The sequence below is a fragment of the Euprymna scolopes genome, chromosome 17 (assembly GCF_053919585.1).
Source record: "Euprymna scolopes isolate OS-2025 chromosome 17, ASM5391958v1, whole genome shotgun sequence".
Lineage (NCBI taxonomy): Eukaryota > Metazoa > Mollusca > Cephalopoda > Sepiida > Sepiolidae > Euprymna > Euprymna scolopes.
In genome coordinates, this window is record NC_136498.1 from 11,806,256 (window position 1) to 11,828,437 (window position 22,182).

At 36.6% G+C, this 22,182-nt stretch overlaps 1 protein-coding gene across 1 annotated transcript in view; it reads left to right on the top strand.

Annotated features, from left to right (window-relative positions):
• Positions 1-481: 481 nt before the first annotated feature.
• Positions 482-22,182, top strand: part of LOC145296663 (membrane metallo-endopeptidase-like 1) — a 336,498-nt gene continuing 314,797 nt past the window's right edge. The window contains exon 1 of the mRNA XM_080142602.1: positions 482-663. Within this exon, the coding sequence (XP_079998728.1) occupies positions 638-663 (26 nt within the window). The 5' untranslated portion in view covers positions 482-637. The remainder of the gene's footprint in view (positions 664-22,182) is intronic.

The following is a 22,182-nucleotide window of genomic DNA, read 5'->3' on the forward strand; positions in this document are numbered from 1 at the left end:
GTTATTGAGCGCCAGGCACAAACCTGCTAATTTTCAACCTTGAGCTTATATATATATATATATATATATATATATATATATATATAAATTAACGTTTAATTTTAGCAGGGTATATATTGACAGTAATTATATGTAAGAAGCTCACCCGGTCAACGTCAGGTCGTTTTGCTAGTATTAATAAATAAAAGCAGAACTAAAAAATATATACTCATATCTAGTACCCTTAGTTTTATTAATTCTGAGATTAACTTGAATCCTCTTCACCTTTTGCGCTCAATAGACTGAAAAGATTAAAGTATTCAGAAACCGGAGATCGAACTTTTCATTTTATTTATTTTATGCCAAGAGGTCGGGAAAGTTCGTAAATTCAAAAGATCATGGCTGCCACGCCTCTCCAAGTCTTTTCGCCCCCTCCCAAACTCCTTAACGTTTATTTTTTCACAAACAGGAACTGATAAAACGGGTGATAACTTAAAGAATAGGGTGGGAGAGATGGGGTGTTAAAATCGTTTGCTTTTTTAACTCGTCGACTTCTTGATCGCCTACTTTACATGAATCGACATCTACTTTACACGAATCGACATCTACTTTCATCAGCTCTTTCGTTTAAACATTGTGATTTATCAGATCATCAGCAATGATTGAGGAGTTGCCGTCGGTAACGTAAGTAAAAGAAACTCATTTTCCTAAACATGATACGTTTTTTATTAAATTCATTTTGCTTCTTTTATCTATATTTGCTTTGTATTAGCGGTTCTATTGCGAGAATTCCACGGGACATTCTACAACGATGCGTAAAATTTACTGTTTCCCTTTTGAAATATTAACTGTCTGTACAATTCGATTAAGAAAAAGAACATTCATAACAAGAACTCGTCTGGCTATAATCACAGTAACCTTTCTTTCTCCTTTTGTTAAAACCGAACGGAATTTCCATAAACAAACTTTCTTTCCCAGAATATTCCATCTGTGGAATAAGATGCTAAGAATCTACTTTCCAACTGGCTGCAGCGTGGTCGACTTCAAGTCTAATGCAAACAAATACTTAAAAAATTAATTAATTTAAAGTAATCTTATTCCATTTCACCCACTGCTCCTAATCCTTCTGTGACGGTCATCCGTTTAATCCTTGTCCTCGAGTGGCTCCTCAGAAAAAAATTCTAGAACGTTCAAATTACATTAGAAACACATGTTCCGACATTTTCTTTCCGATATCATATTTTCTATTATAAGCTGTCAGAACAACATACTTATAATTATCAGGATCTTTTCACCCGGAAAGAAAAATAAACATAAAAATAAGTAACGATTGCGTTTTGAATTTATGAGATTCGTATTGTTTAGATCATTCGGACTACTGTTCTCATCTTGAGTGTGATTTTCACAACATTTCGGTCGATGTAACTTCCGATATTCTTCGGAAGATTGAAGCTTTAATTCTTAGTGTGGGTTACTAAAGAATACAATTGCGAATTACTTACGACCTCTATCCATGGTTGACGAAAGGAGAGCATGATACTCCCGTGAAATTACATCCAGATTCCCGAGTTCGACAGACACATTCCCGAGTTCGACAAGATAAACCTGAAGAAGGTTGGAAGTGACATCGACCGAAACGTTGTGAAAATAACACTCAAGATGAGAACAGTATTCCGAAGAATCCAAATAATACGAAGTTAAGATTGATTTTTTTAGCCAAATTATCTGATATCAAATATCAATTTTATATTTTTGATTGGAAATTTTCTTCATGTTTATTAATTTTAGACAAACGAACTATTTTAGATATACACAGCGAGATTCATACGCCGAGCTCATAAACTCTAGATGTATTTTAAAACGGCAAAGTGGCCGTGTGGATAAAGTATTCGCCTTCAGTTCAATTTTATGCTATCATTCAGGATTCGAATCAAAAACTAGTAAATTGATTATTCTTTTTTTTTGCAATAGCTCTTTATTTATTTCTAAGTCGATATTTATCATCATTACACACCTGAATAATATTTTTCCAAACAATTTGATTGCGATTTAAAGTAATAAAAACATTTTTTTTTGTTTCAACTCAATGTTACTTCATATAAGACAATGTTTTATATTCGGTGATATTTTATTCTGTACTAGTGGCTGTGCCGCGTCAGCACACACAACGAGTCAAACAAAAGATCGAGTACAATCAACATCAAGTACACTCAATATCGTCTTACCATCAACGCTTACCCTGTGAACTCGGAGTATAAGAAACCCAAACAAAATCACTTAAAAAAACAAAAATACCCTAACTAAGGATAAGAATAACGAGTAAACGTTGGATAAAACGATGGTTAAAATTATTATGAACTTGCCAGGATTCGAACCTGGAATCTTCTGATCCGATGTCAGACGCGTTATCCATTGCGGCACAAATCATACTGTCCGTATGCCAAAAGATGTTAACGCGACTGTATACATAGTGCTAAATTCCGTTGACATGGACAGGTAATTTTTTCAACAAAAACGAAAAGGCCCAAAATCTCTAATTTCGGGCTTTTTGTGTTACTCGGAGTTGTTCATTACGAACCATATATAAGGAAAATCTAAGAACTTTCAGGGGAAAAAAGAATTTTTCAATTCAGTGCATCTGTTCGAAAGTTTTATTGGTATATACACACAATAAATAAATAAACATTTAGCCTTTTATTAATATTATAGATTGAAATCTCTTGTTGATGGTTTGCTTATTGCATAGGCTTATGTTTCATGCACATTTAAATCTCAACTACTGGTTATTTGTCACGAAACTTATGCACAACGTGACTTGAACTTGCGTATATTAAATTACGGCATTTCTGGTTAGTATTTGATCAAATCCTTGTAAAATGAGACATTTGTTCAAAAACTTATTATTCAACAACAGCTCGTATGCCAATGATTATTAATGTATGTTAAAGACAACTATCTTAATTTTTATTTATATTGGAATCGCTACAGATAAGGCGTGAAGTGACTTATTGTAACGAATGATTATTATCGCAAAGATAATAGCTATTGAAAAGACCAAAGCTATAGGCAGCAAGAAACATTCAGCAGGAAGAAAGTTTCATTAAACTGCAGTTCTTGAAAAGAAACTATTGGAAGAGAAAGCTGTATTGCAAAAAGGTATCGAAACAGGAAATTAAGTGTGACCACTAGACCAAGGAATCCAATCTTAAAGAACACATGCTATAATAGTATTTATATAAACAAAGATTAAGACGACGATAATCCCGTATCTAATAGAGAGAAAGAGAGAGAGAGAGAGAGAGAGGTTGCAGAGAAAATGAAAGGATAAGACCAATCAAATAATAGATGCATTTTGAAACCTCAAATAGGACAAATATTCAACCTCCAAAATCTGACAACAGTATTCCATACAGTTTAATAGTAGGTTTGTAAGAATAGCTTCAAGTGTGAAAAAGCGTTTGGGGTCATAAAGAGAAACGACTTTTCGAGAAACAAAAAGTTATTCCGGCGAAGTCATCGTATATAACAAATAGCCGGCAAATAATTGACAGTTTGTTTCCATCATAGTTAAGTACGATAATTTCAGGAGACATGGTGCAATTTCTTCATCTTTTCTTCACCACACTAAACATGATATATATAAGCTCAATAACTCACTTCATGGGCAGGTAGGAGCTCTTCAGTCCTGATTGACAGTCTACCTAAGAGATCGAATACTCTGACAATACAGGCCGGCACGCAGATTACAATGATTGTCCCTAACATACATCGATTGTCACATTGATTCCTTTCTAATTAGGACGACTCCTACGTAGTCATTACTGCGGAAACCCAAGGACATTTAGCAATCTACTATTTTTATTACTGTTAAACAATTGTCACATTGAAGAGATATAAAATTATATAGTCGGATATTTCAGATCAAATCGAATTTTGCCCCTGACAAAATAAATTTTTATTTGTAATTGGAAATTGGCACGTTAACCATTGCACCACGGGTCTAAGTATTCATCAGTTTTCTGTGACCGACTTTTGGAGGTTGTAGGTTCAATCCTCAGTACAAGCGATGCTGAGAATACAACCAAGAATTACGTAAAACTTTTACGCAGGTTTGGCTGACAAATACATTGAAGACATTACGAAGACTGCTGCAAGGAAGGTGGGCTCCCTTTATAGTGCAAGAAAACTACTCACACCTGAGAGTATCCTGTACTTCTACAAGGCAACCATTTGCTCATGCATGGAGTGCTGTTTCCACATCTGGGCTGAGGCATCTACCACAAGTCTCTGCCTCTTGGATAGTGTCCAAAAGAGAGTCTCCGATCCCACTTTGTCAATTAGGCTCTAACCTCTGTCCCATCAATGTGCGTGTTTTACAATATTTTACTTGAATGTGTTCTGATGAACTCATTGTACTTGTGCTCCCTCAACGTACATATCTCGGACAAACACGCTTAGCAACAAAATCACACGTCTTCACTGTTGACGTTCATAAATGCTAGAAAGTTTTCTACTCTTATAGCTTCTTACCTAGAACAGCTATACTTTGGAATTACCTTACGTGCTTTTCTAACTGTAAATTGCAGAAGTTTAAGTGGAACGTAAATCAACATCTTAATCTTTCTTATTCATGCTCATATTAGTAGCCCCTTATGTCCAAGTGACACTATGTCTTGTTTGGAGTGAAGGTAAGTAAAAGAAAAGTTAAAGCCGTAGATTAAATAAAGTGTTTCGTTCCAAATTCTTAAGAGATTCCTGAGTTTGCTATAGACGTTCTAGAGTTTGAGAAGACACATCTGAAGAAAGTCGAAGGGTACATCAGCCAAAATGTGATAATAGCATCTCAGATTCGAACAGTAGTTCGATTATTCAAAATAATATCATTTTCATTGGTTATTATGGTACCATGTTATTAGTAATATATGCCCCTGCTTCATGTAAAACATTCACAACAAAAATGTGTCTAGCTTCAACCACTGCCAATAACTTTCTTTGTTTCTTTCGTATACTCAAAAAACTTTGCGAAACTTCTACAGGCAAAATTATTTTCCCAGAACTGAACAAGTGCTACACAGTATCCCGGGACTGCTTTCCTACTGACTTTCACATCCAATTTAAATGAATTCTTGTTCAGCCATCCTCACAAATAGTCACTTTCGCATTAGCTTAAGTCATTGTTACTAATTTCTTCGGTGTTTCACCATCTACCGATCAAACTCAAATACTTTTATTCTCCAAAGGTCCGTGGGCCTTGATAAGCCACGAATCGATTATAAAAATAAATATTTAGCTATCATTTATCTAATAAGTCCAAACGACTACTTATATGAAACATTTTAAAAATATCAACCGGAAATCTAAACTGAAAAATAATTAAGTCATTTTAAATTGAAGAATATTACAGAAGTTTTCTACAGTAAGTTTACAAATGTACAGAAAACAAAAACAAATTAAAACTAAAATAACTTCATCGTGTCCTAGGCAACGCCGAGTAGTTATAACATAATCTCTATATCTATAAAAGTGAGACTCAACAGATTTATGGTCTACAGATTAAAAGTTGGTATATAGGTTATTCAGACATGTTGAAAACATTTTAATCGATTTCATCCGAGAGAAAGGGCCGCTCAAAATTGAAAAATTGGTACTTGGGTGTCATTGGATTTTTATCTATTTGCCAACTGTTTCATGACTGCGCATGCGCGAATCGTTAACATGACCATTACCTTATGTTAAGAATAAGTAGGTTTGAAAACACTTTTTTAAATTGTGGCAAGCTGAGCTAATGCTTATCGAACTTTATTAACTGTCTTTAGGTTTTGGTTTCTATATCAGCTCGAGTTTTTTTTTTTTTACTTACAAGAAGTGAACTGTTCACATCGGGTACGTCAGCTAGTTGTAAATAAATTAACACAAATGTATTAATGTATTAATTTGTTTATTGTACGAGTTTACATACTCTAGATATGTTTCACCGGACATGATTTAAAAAAATAAAACGAATATCATTTTAAATTTGATGGTGATAGTGTCGTTTAATCAATTTTGGAGCAATCCATTGTGAAATACGTAGACTCTTTATGTTTGATAATCAGCAATTGTATTTTCTATCTACTCTAGTTTTGCTGATTTTTTTAAATCTGGAAAGCCACCGCTTATCAAGGCGACATAGCAACTCGAGGATAAAGGTAAACTGTCGGGTAAATTGTGAGGCAACACCGTGATGATCGGTCACGGTAAAACTTGATTGAGTTTGATTATTTAAGATGACAGCCCAACAAGAAATTACTTTACATTTACACCATAAAGTAATGGCAACTGCACGTATCATTGTAAAGCCAGTGTTGCATAATCTCCACCACACCTCTCCTGAATCGGCATTACTTGATTCAAGTTGCAACAATGCCGAGATACATGAAGAGTATATGCAGCACTTGGTATTTTCAAATAATCACCCAATTAGTACTGGCCAAGATCAACGTTGCTTAACTTCGGTGCTCTAACGGAAACCGGTATGTCAACGTGATTATGTCGTAAAATAATTTTAACCATTCTGTTAGTTACCCGATATGTGCAACAAACCTCTACTTCTACCACGTAACTAAAAAACAAACAATGTTGAGTTGACGACGAGAGGATTTTATTTAGATAATCCACAAATACAAATGCAAATGAACAACTGCGGATTAATTTTTATTTTTTGTACAAATGAGTGACACATGAAAAAATGAAGACTTTTTTGTATTCCTTGTTTTGATCGGACTATTGTTCTCATCTTGAGTCTTATTTGTTTCGGTCGATGTAGCTCTCAGCCTTCGTCAGGCATATTGGAAATTGGCATGCTGAAATTGCATCGGTAAAAGGGAGGTGATCCTGTCAAACTTTATTAAAGTTATCTCTCCTTGTCAATTTTTTTTTCACACATACGAAACCACGGCGAAAAAACAAACACAACTCCAGAAATACGAAACAATCTACTGAGCCAGAAACTGTTCCCCTTTTTTCTCAAGATGGCGACCAGCGTGCCTGACAAAGGTCAGAGGCTACATCGACCAACACGTTTCGCAAATAAAACTCAAAGTCTGATCAAAACAAGTAATACAAACAAACATCCCTCATCTAAAAAATTCAGAACTGTAACTTTTTATAAACAAGATGTTAATTACTTCTTACTCTCATAATTTCGTTCATTCCATCTGCCTTAAGACAAATCACTAATAGGCGTAAAGAAAGTAATTATGATAATATCTACTTTAAAGAGAGAGAACCGTTAAATGTTCAGAGCACAGTAACGTTTACACATTGGTTCTCTGTATTGTTGAATATTAACCGAATATATTTTTGTCAGTTTAAAATAACTAGGAATAGGGTTCAGGTGGTGTCAGTTTAATGTACTTGGATGTCAACTTGACCTCCTGTTTACAAGCAACAGATGTGACGTCACATAGCCCAAAATAGAAAGAGATAAGTCATCAATATGATTAGAATCACATCGTGTGTAAGGATGACATATGGTTTAGCAGTTATTATTTATCTGTCTCTGTCTGCCCTCAGTGATTGAAAAGGGACGATCCCAGACGAATAAACCTCTTGTCTGCATCTCTTTTTAGTCTTTGCTTTCGGGGTATGAGCGAACATGTTTGCAGGCGGCGTTTCTTCAGTTCGATAAGTTGGTTTTTAGAGTAAAGGTTTCTTAAACAAGATAACATAAAGGGATTCCTGTCAGATCAAATACTCAGCTTAGTACTTTATGAATGTTCATGTATTTTAATTTATTGTGTATTGTTAGATATAAACCTTCAAGATGAGTGGAAGTATATTGTTATGGGGTTAAATGCTAATAAAACGAAATAACATAGGACTTTTAGGAACGAACATGTATTCACATATATTACAGGCAAAAGTAGGTTGAGCAATACCTTTCCTCAACGGTAGGGTGTTTGCACACGAACTCCTTGGCCACGTGCCAATCTCTTACTGCCGGGTACCAGTACTCGATACTGGAAGTGACGTCACCAGAGGAAATGACGTCATGAGATAGTCCATTAATCCCATAAATAACTGTAAAAACTAACAACCTAACAATCATTTTTACTGTCTGGAATATATATGCAACTTAGAACCGCTTGTGAAATCAATATTCCCTGAAAACTTCAACATATATATAGCACCCCCTCCCAAGCCTTTGGTTCGTAAAAGCTGTCAGTACCTCTTCCTTTTAGGGTTTACCATAAATTGCTCAGTAAACTTTCTTTTACGAAACGACCGCCGTAGTTTAGGTGTTGGTTGAGGAGGTTCAAGATCAAAAGTTTCGTAGACAGTGTCTATCGGCTCATCTTCCAATGGTGGACTGTTGCTGGTTTCAACTGATTGACATCTTTTTAGTTGGTTCTGGTGACGTTTGTGGGTATATGTTGGTCCTTGGATGATATATACCATGTCACTCTCTTAGTAATTGTATCTACCTCCCAGAATTATGTGTTTTTTATAACATTTTAAAAACACTCTTTTACCTGATATGAAACGTTTACTGGGTACACACGTGGTCATTAGTGGCCTTGACTTTTTGAGTTAGAGCGTATCAAAAACGGATCTCACTTGCCGCGCAAACATCGTTTCTACAGGTGAGACTGCTGTTGGTGTGTTCGGGTTGGGTGTCATGCTATACACGTATAGAAATTGTTGAAATGCTTCCTTTTTCGATTTCTCTTTTACTGCAAATGGGGCGTTTCGTTTCTTCTTGCAAACGGACAGAGTGTTTTCTTTTCATTCGAATCTTGCTGTAGCCTTTGTACATTTTCGTAGTCCTGGTGAGAATACTTCTGGAAATTCCTCTTTTGTCTCGTCATTCAGTTGTTGCGCCTCCGTAGACGAGTCTTCTACACTATGACAGGATGTATTCATAGGTTGATCCCACAATCTGAATCACTCACTCCAGTCAGTACCGAAGAGGTTTTCGGATGTCCTATGTACATACACTTTCACTTTTTTAGTAACACGATTTAAGGTCACCGGGAGTGTGAGCACTCCCTCAAATTCCACTTTATCGCCTGTCACAGCACGAGCTGATTTGTTCGTCTTCCACATGGTTGGTTTCCTTAGCCTTTTCCATGTGTAAGGAAAATCTAATCCGGAATCCAATTGTAGATAAACAGTTTTATTTGCGATGTTAACTGTGACATATTTGCGCCGGTTCTTCTCCGAATCCAAGTCGGATCTAGTCTGTCGGATGTTGTTCTTGACCTTGTTCTTCCTGCACTGATCGCTTTGTGGCCCTTCCTGCCACATTATTTACAGTACGTATGTTTGTAAAAACATTGACTCGACCAATGTTCCCCACCGCAGCGATAGCATAGGCTTGTAGAGGATCCGGGTTTTGTGACTGGGTGGTACTTATTAGGTGTAGCCTGAGTTTTCTTACTTCTAGCTTTGCTTTTTCGGGGTGAGTATTTTTACGGTGTTGCGCCTGACTCCTCGACTTGTCTCGAGTTATTCCTTACGAAGACTACCCGTTGACAATCCTCGACCAACTTCTGGAGGGTGAGGTCCTGTTTGCTCTCAAATCTAGAGAGAACACGTTGTCTAATCTCAGCGTTTTTGGATGAGACTAGACCCTGCGCAAAAATTAAATACTTGCCGATAAGTCAGATAGACGGAAATCATCGCAGTGTTTATTTACCACGGACGCGAAGGTCAGGTAATCGCCGTCGTTGCTTTTTTGTAGGTTCAAGCACTTTCTTCTTCTATGAAAGAGTGTAGAATTCGTGCTGAACAGTTTGGATAAAAGTTTGACTACCAATTCACTCGTCTTCCTGGGGAGAATATAATCCGCAAACTTGCTATGTTCTGTGGTCCCTAATTTCCTCAAAAGTAGGCGAACTTTTTTAGCGTTGCTCCACTCTTGATAATCCATGGTGAATAAGTCCTCATATATCCGATAGAAAGCGTCAAACGTCCTATCCAACTCCGGTTGGTAGTTGAGCGTTTCTATAGCGTTCCATATTGTACATTGGGAAAGAGCAAAACTGTTCCGTTCTATCGAATATTTGTCTCTGTTGTTTAAGTAGCATTCTCTCCCCCAACGCTCGTTGCCTCTCTTGAAATTGTAACTAGAACTGTTTACCACGTTCTTTTACATTTTCCTCAGCTTTCTGTTGCTGGTCCATCTGAGCTTTGGTTAGCTGTATTAATGCTGTTTTTACCTCCTCCATCTTGTAATGGCTTTTTCAAACGCTCGAAAAAAATTATTTCCGTTTTTGACTGGAGAAGAGGGATAAAATAATAATAACAAAGAAATTGTCCTTTCTTTGGGTGTGTGCTTATGAGGGGTAAGCAATGTATCCCTTACTTCTTGGTAAAAACCTTAGAGATAACCCAATATGAGGGTGAAAAAAAAATTTTACTTGCGAAACAACAAAAAATATACTGAGATACCATACAGATGCAAAAGTGTAAAAATAATTGTGGAATTGTCTGGAAGTTAACCAAAATGGCTGTTTTTTATGTGTGTGTGTGTGGGGAGGGAGTTGTCACCACGCGGAAGAAAAAAATTCACTTTAGAACCGACAGTAAAATAGAATGTTACAGAAAATTCCAGTCAGTGGAAAAAAGTATTCCCTTTAGTCCAATTAAAACGAAAAGGAAAAAAACATTTGTCTCTCGTTAAGATTTTGCATAAAGTTAGCAGCAAAAAACAAAGGTAAAAATACTTTTCACTTCATTTGAAAAATGTTTAAATTTTCATACGAATAAATAGTCGACAAGTTAAAATAGAATTGTTCTCGCGGTGAAATTGGGTCAAACTTTTTCTCTTTTTTTCTTTCTTCTTTCAATAAGCGACCAAATTAATTTTAGGGCCTTAACAAAAATGCGTTTAGTACCGTTCTTTTCAATTTAAATATAGAGACAACATGATCACCTTACAATTGAGTCGATAACTTTGCCATGTGTTCGTTTTCTGTTTTTTGTTTTTAGAATTTTGTTTTTAGAACGTAATTGTTAGCCAACTTCTTAGCTTGTAAATCCGAAGTTCTTTTTGTCAAATTCATTCATTCTTTTCATTCTTTTCTGAAGTTAACTCGTGTGAAAGTTAAATTCGACGTCGCCAGTTGTTATGGGGTTAAATAGTAATAAAACGAAAGAACACAGGACTGTTAGGAACGAACATGTATTCACATATATTACAGGCAAAAGTAGGTTGAGCAATACCTTTCCTCAACGGTAAGGCGTTTGCACACGCTCCCATTGGCCGCATGCCAATCTCTGACTTCCTTGTACCGGTACTCGATACCAGAATTGACGGCACCAGAGGAAATGACGTCATGAGATAGTCCATTAATCCCATAAATAACTGTAAAAACTAACAACCTAACAATTATTTTTACTGTCTGGAATATATATGCAACTTAGAACAACTTGTGAAATCAATATTCTCTGAAAACTTTCTACTTCGGGAAAACTTAGTTCAATCCACCTAGAATGAATGCCTCAATTAATATTTATTTCGAAAATTATTCTCGGCATTTACAGTAATGGGTCCCAGACCAATAAATTTCGATAAGCTGATCTGCATATTTCACTCCTTGCAAAATCAAAACCCAAAAGAAAAAATCAATTTGTTCCTGTAAACAGAGTCATTAATTCACGAATTCTATGATGCAGTCAAAATAGCAAATCAAAAAACATTTGGCAAATTTTCTATGACTGTTGATGGAGAGACTCGAATTTCGGCAGAAGTGAATTATAAACGACAGATGAAACACGGAGAATCAAATATAATTCTGAGATCTGCAAAAATATTCGCATCAATGAAAATACTTGAGAGTTACAGTGTTTTTTTTTTAGTTTAAATTTTGAGTTTAGTACGCAAATAGAAACATGTGATTGGATGACAAGAAAGAAATAGGCAAATTAACGAAACACCAATAAAAACAAAATGGTTACCGTGTTTTTTTGCTTGACGTCGTTATCGCCGTAGTCATTATTATTATTATTATTATTATTATTATTATTATTATTATTATTATTATTATTATTATTATTATTATTAAGACGGACATTTAACAAAATAAAATGCCATGCTGTTGTTCCTGATTAACTCATGTCTGCCCGAAATAATTTTTTGTAAAATAATTGCAATTTATAAATTTTTCAACATAACTGATTAAAAAATGCATTAGTCCCTACAATAGTATTGCTACAGAACACTGCCCGTATTTAGGCTTTTTTCATTCTGGAGAAATGTGTGATGCAATATTGAATCATGATGTTACTATGCCATATATGTACTCCTTAGGTGAAATGGGTTAAATTTTGGTTGGAAGGAATATTTCAAGGAAACCTAACTAAAACAATCTTGGGATTTATTTAATTTGTTGTCGAATAATTGCAGATTAAGGATTGTGATCTATAAAAGAAGTTAGAATTTCAAGAGTGGACAAAGTCTAGCTCATGAAAATATCATATGAAAAGAGCAAAGAGTTCCGAGCGTCGTTACTATTAAAACGAGCAACATTTTGTGCTCCAGAATTAATTTTTCAACATACTCACCATCATTCTCAATGCATTTTTCCAGCCTCTTTTGATTCGAGCAGGATTTGTCACTCACGCTCTGTCGCCACTCATAAACTGTCTCTTAACTGTGTTGACATTAACTTCATCGGTTTTTTCATAAACGTACTAGAGCAGTTGTGAAATGTTGATGAGTTGAATTTTTTTCTGTATGGAAGAATGTAATGGCGCATCTCTGATTCTAATGCACATACATGGCAGGGCTTGTTTTCTTAAAGTCCCACACCTTCAATATCTGCAACAGAGAGATGAAATTTTCAGTTCATGAATGCATACGTTCATTTATCATAATAATGCAGTTTGCAATTAGTTCTGATACATCCGGGCAGAATAAAAAATAAGGAGCCTTAATTTTGGAATCAGTTCAATAAGTGAGTTGAATTCAGATAGGGTCAGGTTTGGTGGCAGTGGTTTTACTGATTTGTCAGCGATAAATTAATTGTTCCATGAGATAAAATGTGCGGAAGAGAGGGTGCCGGGGAGATATAATACATTTTACGGGGGTTTTTAAGATGAATTTGCGAAGGCAATATTTGCTAGGATGAACAGAAACGTTACAGATGAAATAGAATGTGTCATTCATAGTTAATCTAGGTTTTTTGTTTATTTACATCTTTTATTGAGAGAAAGAGAGAAAGGGAAAAGAGAGAAAGGAGAGAGAGAAAAGTGCGAGACAGAAAAGGGCAAAGTAGAAAGAGAAGGGGATCGACAAAAGGGTATTGCAGAGAAAGAAAAGGACAAAAACTGAGATCATGTAAAAGAATGAGAGAGAAAAAACTTTATATAAGAAAGAGAAGGAGAGGGAGACAGAGAATTGAAAGAGAAGTTGAGAGAACGATAACGAGAAAATGAGAGAAATGTTATATATATATATATATATATATATATATATATATATATATATATATATATACGAGCAAACAGTTAATAAAAACTGTTAAAAAACACTTTGAAATAAGTTAAAAACATATTTAATCTGAAAATGAAAAACTAGATAAATAGATAGTCCTTAATCCGCGGAGTTTCGAAGAAATACTTTCCTTCTAATCAGAGGATAGGAATTAGCAAAATGCAGGATCGGATTTTGCATGCAAAAGTATTTGATGAAACAACAAGTAAGTCAAAGATCTTACTTGAAAACAAAAAAAGTGAAGCAGAGGGAATATGATAAAGAAAAAGGGGATTACACAGGAATGAATTGTCTGGTGAAAGATAAAAAAATCAAGTGACGGTAAAATCCAAATGTAAAACTTCAAGAAAGTTAAAAGAATTTCCATTTGTACAAGTAAAATCCAAGAATATATATATATATATATATATATATATATATATAAAATAAATAAAAATTACAATTAAATTTACCAAAATGATCCAAGATGGTAAAATTAAAGTATATTATAAATATTAATTCTTTAATATTTATAAATTTATCTCAGCAAAATGTAAAAGCTCGATAAAACCAAATAGAAAATAGAGCTTATAATATGAGCAAACATTTAATAAAATATGTTAAAAGACACTTTGAAATGAGTTAAGAACATATTTAATCTGAAAAGGAAACACTAGATAAATGGATAATCCTTAATCCACGGAGTTTCGAAGAAATACTTTCCTTCTACTCAGAGGGTAGGAATTAGCAAAATGCGAGATCGGATTTTGCATGCAGAAGTATTTGATGAAACAACAAGTAAGTCAAAGATCTTACTTGAAAACAAAATAAGTTAAGCAGAGGGAATATAGTGAAGAAAAAGGTGATTACACATGAATGGATAGTCTGGTGGACAATAAAAAATCCAGTGACGGTAAAACCCAAAAGTAAATCTTCAAGAAAGTTAAAAGAATTTCCATTTGTACAAGTAAAATCCCAGAATATCCCATATTTGGAAGAAGATGGTCGATAATAATCCAAAGGCAGAAATCCATGGAATAATTAACAAACATGTGTACAAGGAATAAAGAAAAGATTTCAATAATATTAATAAAAGAAAAATAAGATATGCTTTTCACTCTACTTCCGAGACATAAATATAAATTTATATTTACGTCTCGGAAAAACCTAGAATCGATTTACACGTGAGAGAGAGAGAGAGAGAGAGAGAGAGAGAGAGAGAGAGAGAGAGAGAGGCAGAGACAGAGACAGAGACAGAGACAGAGAGAGAGACAGATAGAAAAATATATAAGACAGAGAGGCTAAGAGAAAGATAATGAGAAAGAGGGGTTATAAGAGGTTATTATGACAAAGTGAAATGATAAGAGAGATTTGATAAGAGAGAGGTGATCCAAGAGAGATAAGAGATGGTGAAAGATAAAAGAGGGGAAAGAATAAAAGAGATAGATATAAGAGATGATAAGAACAAGATGATAAGAGTTAGTTGATAAGAGAGCGCCGATGAGAGAGAGATAAAAGATGATAAAAGGGAGAGAGATTAGGGAGATAGATATAAGAGATGATAAGAAAGAGAGATAAGAGGGAAAGATAAAAATGACAGAGTTAGTAAAAAAGTTAAATGATAAGAGATTAGAAAATGCAATTATAAGCAAGCGAAATTAGAGGATAGCGAAAACAAAATAAGGTAACGGAAGATATACTGTAGATAAAATTCGAGGGTCGTTTCTAAAATAATGCTTCCTATTTTCCGCCCTAATGAATCAGAGTAGATTGTAAATTGCACTGTTATGTATTTATAATCTGAAAGTTTTAATTTTTCTGCTGCAGATATGACAATGTAAGACTTTAAGAAAATGACCCCTGTTATGGACGTGCGTCAGAAACAGATATGAGTCATTGAATTCCTGGAAAAGTCGCTTTCAAAGTGGTAGTTACTATGTAGAAAAACAAATTGTGGATCACTAAAGGCCGTTTTTATGATACTACTCTAGTCTTTGTAGATCTCAAAATCTTAAATTAAAAAATAGGAGACTTTATTTTGGAAGGACCCTTGTACATAAAACTAAAAAAAGCACAAAAGTGTGAAAACCGGGTGCTTAACGAGATAAGCAAAACTAAATAAATTTTATAAAAAAACAACAACCAACAAACAAAGGAATCACAATCTCCATTTTTTATGCGATTCCAATTGAAAGTGTCAACAAGATATTTCACCTTGTGACAAATAATGACTTTTCATTTCGCAGTTTGAAATGAGAAAAATCTTGTATAGATTCCGACCTCCTGTCGATCGGAATTCACATTTCTATTGAATGTAGAAAGCGGAGAATTGCGATCGCATTTCCACTTCCGAAATAATAACGATGACAATACGACTCGTGATGTACCTGTTGACTTCGGAAGAGATTTTAATATCCACCGATTGGAAAACATTTCCTTATATATATATATATATATATATATATATATATATATATATATATATATATATATATATAAAATGTTTTGGGGGTACAAAACTTCATAAAGCTGTTAAAAAGAGATGACTGAGTTTTTTGTATCAATGATAAAATGAAGGATATATATATATATATATATATATATTAATATTTAATATTTAATAATTATTATAGTAAAAAAATAAGTATATATATATATATATATATATATATATATATATATATATATATATATATAATAAATTAAACGGTTTCGAAGTTAAACAAGTGCAGAACTTATTTCAACAAACAGAATTGATTTATTGAAATGTAATTCGATATTTTTATGCATATGGGAAACATAATTTGTTTTTCTTTCTTTTTACGTTCAACCGTAATGGCAATTCATGGCATCTGTAGAATTGCAAAGCATCATAATCACTATGGCACGTAAAAGAAAGAAAGAAAATATTTTCGTGATGAAGATACTGTTATGGATAAAAATATGGGATTTAATTTTAATAAATAAATTTATTTGTTTGTTGCAAGCATAGCTAGCGGCCCGGCGTCTCTCAGGCGTGCACTACCCTTAGGCATGGTGTTTTACTATTTGCAGATTACGCATATATTATCATAGAATCAGTCCTCTATTTAATATATTATATTACGAGGAATAATTTGCCCGCATGACTAATTCGCAAAAAATATAAAACAAAATAAAAAATAATAATGATAATGTCGTTCATCACATTCCGTTTGTGTTTGTTTGCAATATCACGTCAGCTGATATTTGGACTCAGTGACGAATGTCATAGAAAGGTGACTTTTGATTAATGTTTCCTTTAAATATGCAAACGTAGTACAAATCTAGTACATCAAAAAATGTATGCTTACATGAATCATACCACATACTGAATTCTAAAGAAGAAATTTTAAATAAAAAGTTTGATGTTATACAAAATTGTCTTCATAAAAATAAATTCCTATTATCACGCCTAAGACCTGATAAAAATAATATATACTAGCGGGACCTGTTGGAATTCAACAGGGGATTCATTGATATGTAATATACTGATGTTGACATTCTGATTAAAATAATATGTATAAAAAATAATAAAGAATATGTGGTGAGTTAAAGGTAATTTTTGTGATAAAATCTTAAATATATTATGGTCATACTTTAGGATAGTATAATAAATAAGTTGATGTGACGTTAACTTAAATTTTTTATGTTGATAATTGATGGTAGAATAATAAATAAATAACAGGTAGAAACTTAAATAACTCTAATCTAAATAAGGAAAATAGAATTAAATTTAAATTTAATAATTTTATTTGTAATAAATTAACACGGAAACATTTCAATAAAATACAAAGTAGAAAAAAGATGGAAAATCGATATTAAGTAGTTGCAAAATATCAAGATGAAAGAATTATGATGGATAAAAATAGACCAAATCAAAATATATGTATTATGTAAACTAATGGTTTGAATTTAAGTTTAATATGAAAACCCTACGTATCATAGTGCAATTGTGATTTAAACAGAAACATTCACGTCGAACTCGCCCTTGTCATATCAAAAAGCCTACTGTTAATTTTATGTGCCGGGGCCTTTCAGCTTGTGTGGTTATAAAACTTCTAAAATGCCCTTGTTATATTAGGCTGCGTAAATGTGGGGGGACTCACTCTTTCACTAAGGATGAAATCTTCCTAAATGTAAATATACAATAGTGGACTTTTGTTGTACATGTTAATCGAGATTCCGATTTTCGACAGTCAGTGTGACTGAAGAGTGGCAGAAGTCGGGGCGAAGCTTGTTTTCTCATTCAGCCAATCCTCGTCCAGCACGTCATAATCTGGTTTGTCCTGATTTGATAATTAACCAACTCCTTCCAATAGGCACAAATTTGATGACTTTCCGCAGTACTATTTTCCCATTAACAATTCTCACAGACCGGTTAGTTTTCGGCGTTAAAAGATCACCCTTTTGGCCTTAACATAGCTAGATACTTCAGAATAATCACTTTTACAGCAATATTGTTTAATGTTCTCGAATTTTATTTTCTTTACAAAGAATATATAATTCACATTTGCGATCAACCTTTTTCTCTTTTTTACTAGCAGGGTTACCTGATATTACCCCGGGATCGTTCACATAAATAAAAAAAGCTCTAATTCGGGCCTCCCTATCCCCATCTGGAGCAATTGTCGACTATCATTGCTGGTTGGGTCACAAAGCTCAAATTCTAAAGGTCACAGAGGATTACATAAAAAGCGGCCGGATTAAGTTGAAGTTTAGTTTTTATTTTGACGAGTAGAGGCGGAGAGAGAGAGAGAGAGAGAGAGAGAGAGAGAGGAGGGAAGAGAGATAGATAGATAGAGAGGGTGAGGGAAAAGAGATCAGCGAATTACTCTGTGCCTGTCTTCCTATTACTAATCCATCACATCCTGATAGACAACACCGCCGCCAACACTTAAATCCACAATAAAACTGATTTATATTTTTATAAACGATAATGTTATCATTCTTACAACATAGACTGTAGACATATAAAGAGATTGCTATTTTGTCCCAAATATCTTGTATAATTGCCACTTCTTACCGTCATAAAAACGCATGTTTATCCTGTTAAAAAATCGAGTTCGGAACAGTAAATATTATTTTTAAGTTTTCCTATTTTCATTCCAATTAATGAATAAAAGATGATAAGAATACATTTGAGCCCCCTACACACACTGGTTAGCCACCTTCGTTCTCTTCAATAGATGGTATCGCCGATCCTCCTCAAACTTATTTCAAATGAAGCTGGCTTTCCACTAGGAAGACCACCAAGTGTTGCTTGAATGATTCTAACCTTAGCACATTTTATCCTTTTTGCATCTAACTATTATTTTTTAATCTAATTTCGCTTTTCTTTTGTTTTTGGCTTTGTATTGTCCTTACATTATTTCTAGTATTTTTAACTATATTTGTGGTGTAAATGAAGAAAAAAGAAACAAGAACGACCGACCGCGTTTTTGTGTGGCTTATCTCGTGTTCATAATGAAGAAGAAAGAAACAAAAATGGCTGCCCTGTTCCTTTATATGCCTACAGGGTGACCACGAGGTATGCAAATGAGATGCTCCTGATTGGAGATAAAAGAGGAGTGATTTTGGGAAGGAAGGTATACTGAAGTTAGATTGCGAGCAGAGAAGTTGTATTTGTAGAAGAGAAAAGTCGGATTCGGGGAGAGAAAAGCTGAAGTTGCAGAAGTTCGTTTTGGAGCGTCAAGTGGTAACCAGAAAGTGAAAGTTCGGACAGCAGTGTCACGCAAACGACAAGCTATTTCGGCGCATCAAGCAAATTAACATAGCTGAGTGGAGACTGAGCACTCAGATGTTGAGACCCTTTACTGGGGAGGGTGACCTGATTAAGTGGCTGGAGAAATTACAAATGGTGGCGAAGCTGCAAAAGATAGAAGATGTGGTCACCCTGCTGCCGCTATACTTAGAGGGGGAAGCCCTCACGATTTACCAGCAGATGCGAGATGAAGACAAGGAAGACCTTGCCTTAGTGGAGCAAAGGCTGAAATTGGCCTTCGCTGAGGGCCCATTTGAAGCACTTGGCAAGCTGTCAAGTTTGAGGTGGACCGGCGAGTCCGTTGACGTCTTTGCGGCAGAGATCAGGAGACTGGCAGGGTTGGCTGGTTACGTGGGGAGGAGCCTGGAGATGACGGTAAAGCTGTACCTAGTGAACGGCTTCCCAGAGGAAATCTCTGCGAACATGCAGAGAATCATGGGGATCGATTCTATGGAAGTGGACGATCTCTTGGTCCACGCCAGAGTCCTAGTGAAAAATGTTAAAAGCCCAATCGTGGCTGCAGCTGTGAGTGAAAATATGTGCATGAGGCCTCACTTGAATGAGAGGCAGCCGGCGAGGCGACAGGAGGGGAGACCTGCCATCAAGTATTTCCGGTGCCAGGGTCCTCATCTGATCAAGGACTGCAAAGAGCTGAGATCGGGGATCACGTGCTACCGATGTGGACAAGTGGGGCATATTAGCCCCTATTGTGTTGCTGCACTGGACCAGGGAAACGAGTGAAGGGAGCTATTGCGCCAGTGGTTACCCCTTCTGTGTGAAAATGGCGCATGATGGAACATTGCCTCGGTTACCGGTGGTAGTCAATGGGAAGAGAGCCATAGCCCTTGTCGACACAGGCTGCACTACAACGTTGTTAGCGAGGAATGTCGCGAGGTCATGGAGCGGAACCAGGATTATTAGGACCGTGGATGGCAGGGATGTGAAATGCCTAGGAGAGACGACAGCGGAAGTAATGGTGCAAGGGTTGCCCATTGGACTGCAAGCCCTAGTGTTGAATCATCTGGTCGGTGGTGTCGACGTGATTATAGGTATGAGTGCAATTAACCGACTGGGGGGCGCTACGTTAAGAGGGGGCCAAGTGACGTTTGGACGTCTCGGCGCAGTGGGGATGGCAGGAGTGGAAGGTGATAGAACCATCAGAACCCCAAAACCGGAGGTTTGCTGCATTGAGGATAAAGATTTCCTGGCGAAGTTTGATGGCGTGAGGTGAACGGTGGAATGGAAATGGATCTCCGGGCCCCCAGAACTACAGCATAAGGTGGGCTGCTACGAAAACACCCTGCGAGGAGAAATAAGAAAAAGATTCGAGGAAGAAGTGGAGAGGTGGATAAAAGAAGGAATTCTGAAACCGTGGACAGGGGAAGAAAAAGGAGTGTTGCCACTACTGGCGGTTGTTCAGCCTACCAAAAACAAGATTAGCCCCGTGCTGGATTTTAGGGAATTGAACAGACACGTAGCCTGCCACACTGGAACGGGGATCGACGTATGTGAGGAGGTCATGAGGAAATGGAGAAGAATGGGGCGGGCCACTAAGATTGTCGATCTGAAATCGGCATATTTGCAGATCCATGTAGATGAAAAACTCTGGCAGTACCAACTGGTCCGGTACAAGGGGCGGGTGAATTGTCTGACGAGGTTAGGCTTTGGGCTGAGTTCAGCCCCCAAAATTATGACTGCCGTGCTGAAGACAGTGCTGAGCAAAGACTGTACAGTGGAGGAGGCCACTAGTTCGTACATTGACGACATCCTGGTGGAGGAGGCAGAGGTGACAGCAGAGAAAGTAAGAAGCCATGTCGAGAAGTATGGGTTAACTGCAAAACCGGCGGAGGCCCTAGATGGAGGAGCGGTGTTGGGGTTGAAACTAAGGCGAGATGGAAAAGAAAGCCTTGTCTTCGAACGAGGGAATGCAATACCCGAAATCGGATCTGAGCTGACGAGGCGAGAACTCTTCTCAGTCTGCGGGAGGCTGGTCGGGCACTATCCTATCGCTGGCTGGCTCAGGATAGCATGCAGCTTTATCAAACGACAAACAGGCACTGATGGCTTGGAGGGCCGTGTGACGAAGGAGGTCATGAACATGCTGCAAGAAGTCATTGCGAGAGTGAGGAATGAGGACTCAGTGAAAGGGAAATGGTATGTCAGCGGCGAAGACGCGGGTGTGGTTTGGTGCGATGCCAGTAACCTGGCGTTGGGCGTCGTACTAGAGATAGGAGGTGTAACTGTGGAGGATGCGGCGTGGCTAAGAAAAAACAACGACTTCTCCCATATCAACGTAGCAGAACTAGATGCCGCTATAAAAGGAATCAATCTGGCCCTGAAATGGGGATTGAAACTAATTGAAGTCAAAACCGATTCGGCAACGGTAGCGTCGTGGATTCGGTCGGCAGTAATTGGCGATAAGAGAGTTAAGACCAGGGGTGCTGCGGAAATGTTGATCAAGCGCAGACTCGGAGCGCTCACCGACCTGATAGCGGAATTCCAGTTGAGAGTATCTGTTGTGTTGGTCCCGTCAGAAAAAAAAACAAGGCGGATTCGATGACACGCGTGAAGAAGGCCTGGCTGCAGGAGGGAAAGGAGGTATCCTCGGTATGCTGTGCAGGGGAAGAAGTCAAATAGTCACACGAAATGCACCACTTTGGTCGAGAACGAACGTTATTCCTAGCCAGAGAGGTTTACCCGGAGACCACCGAGGAGGAGGTTAGGGAGGTGGTGGAGAATTGACCCTGGACCGTCCAGACACGAAGCAGGAGAGCTACACGTTGAGGAGGACTGGAAGCGATTGGCCATTGATGTGACACACTATCGCCACAAATTGTATCTGTCGATGGCCGACTGTGGACCGGGAAGGTTTGCCATCTGGAGAGAGATCAGAGAAGAAGCTGCATGGGCGATCGGAGGGGTCATCGAGGAGATATTTTTGGAGAGAGGGCCGGTTGAGGAA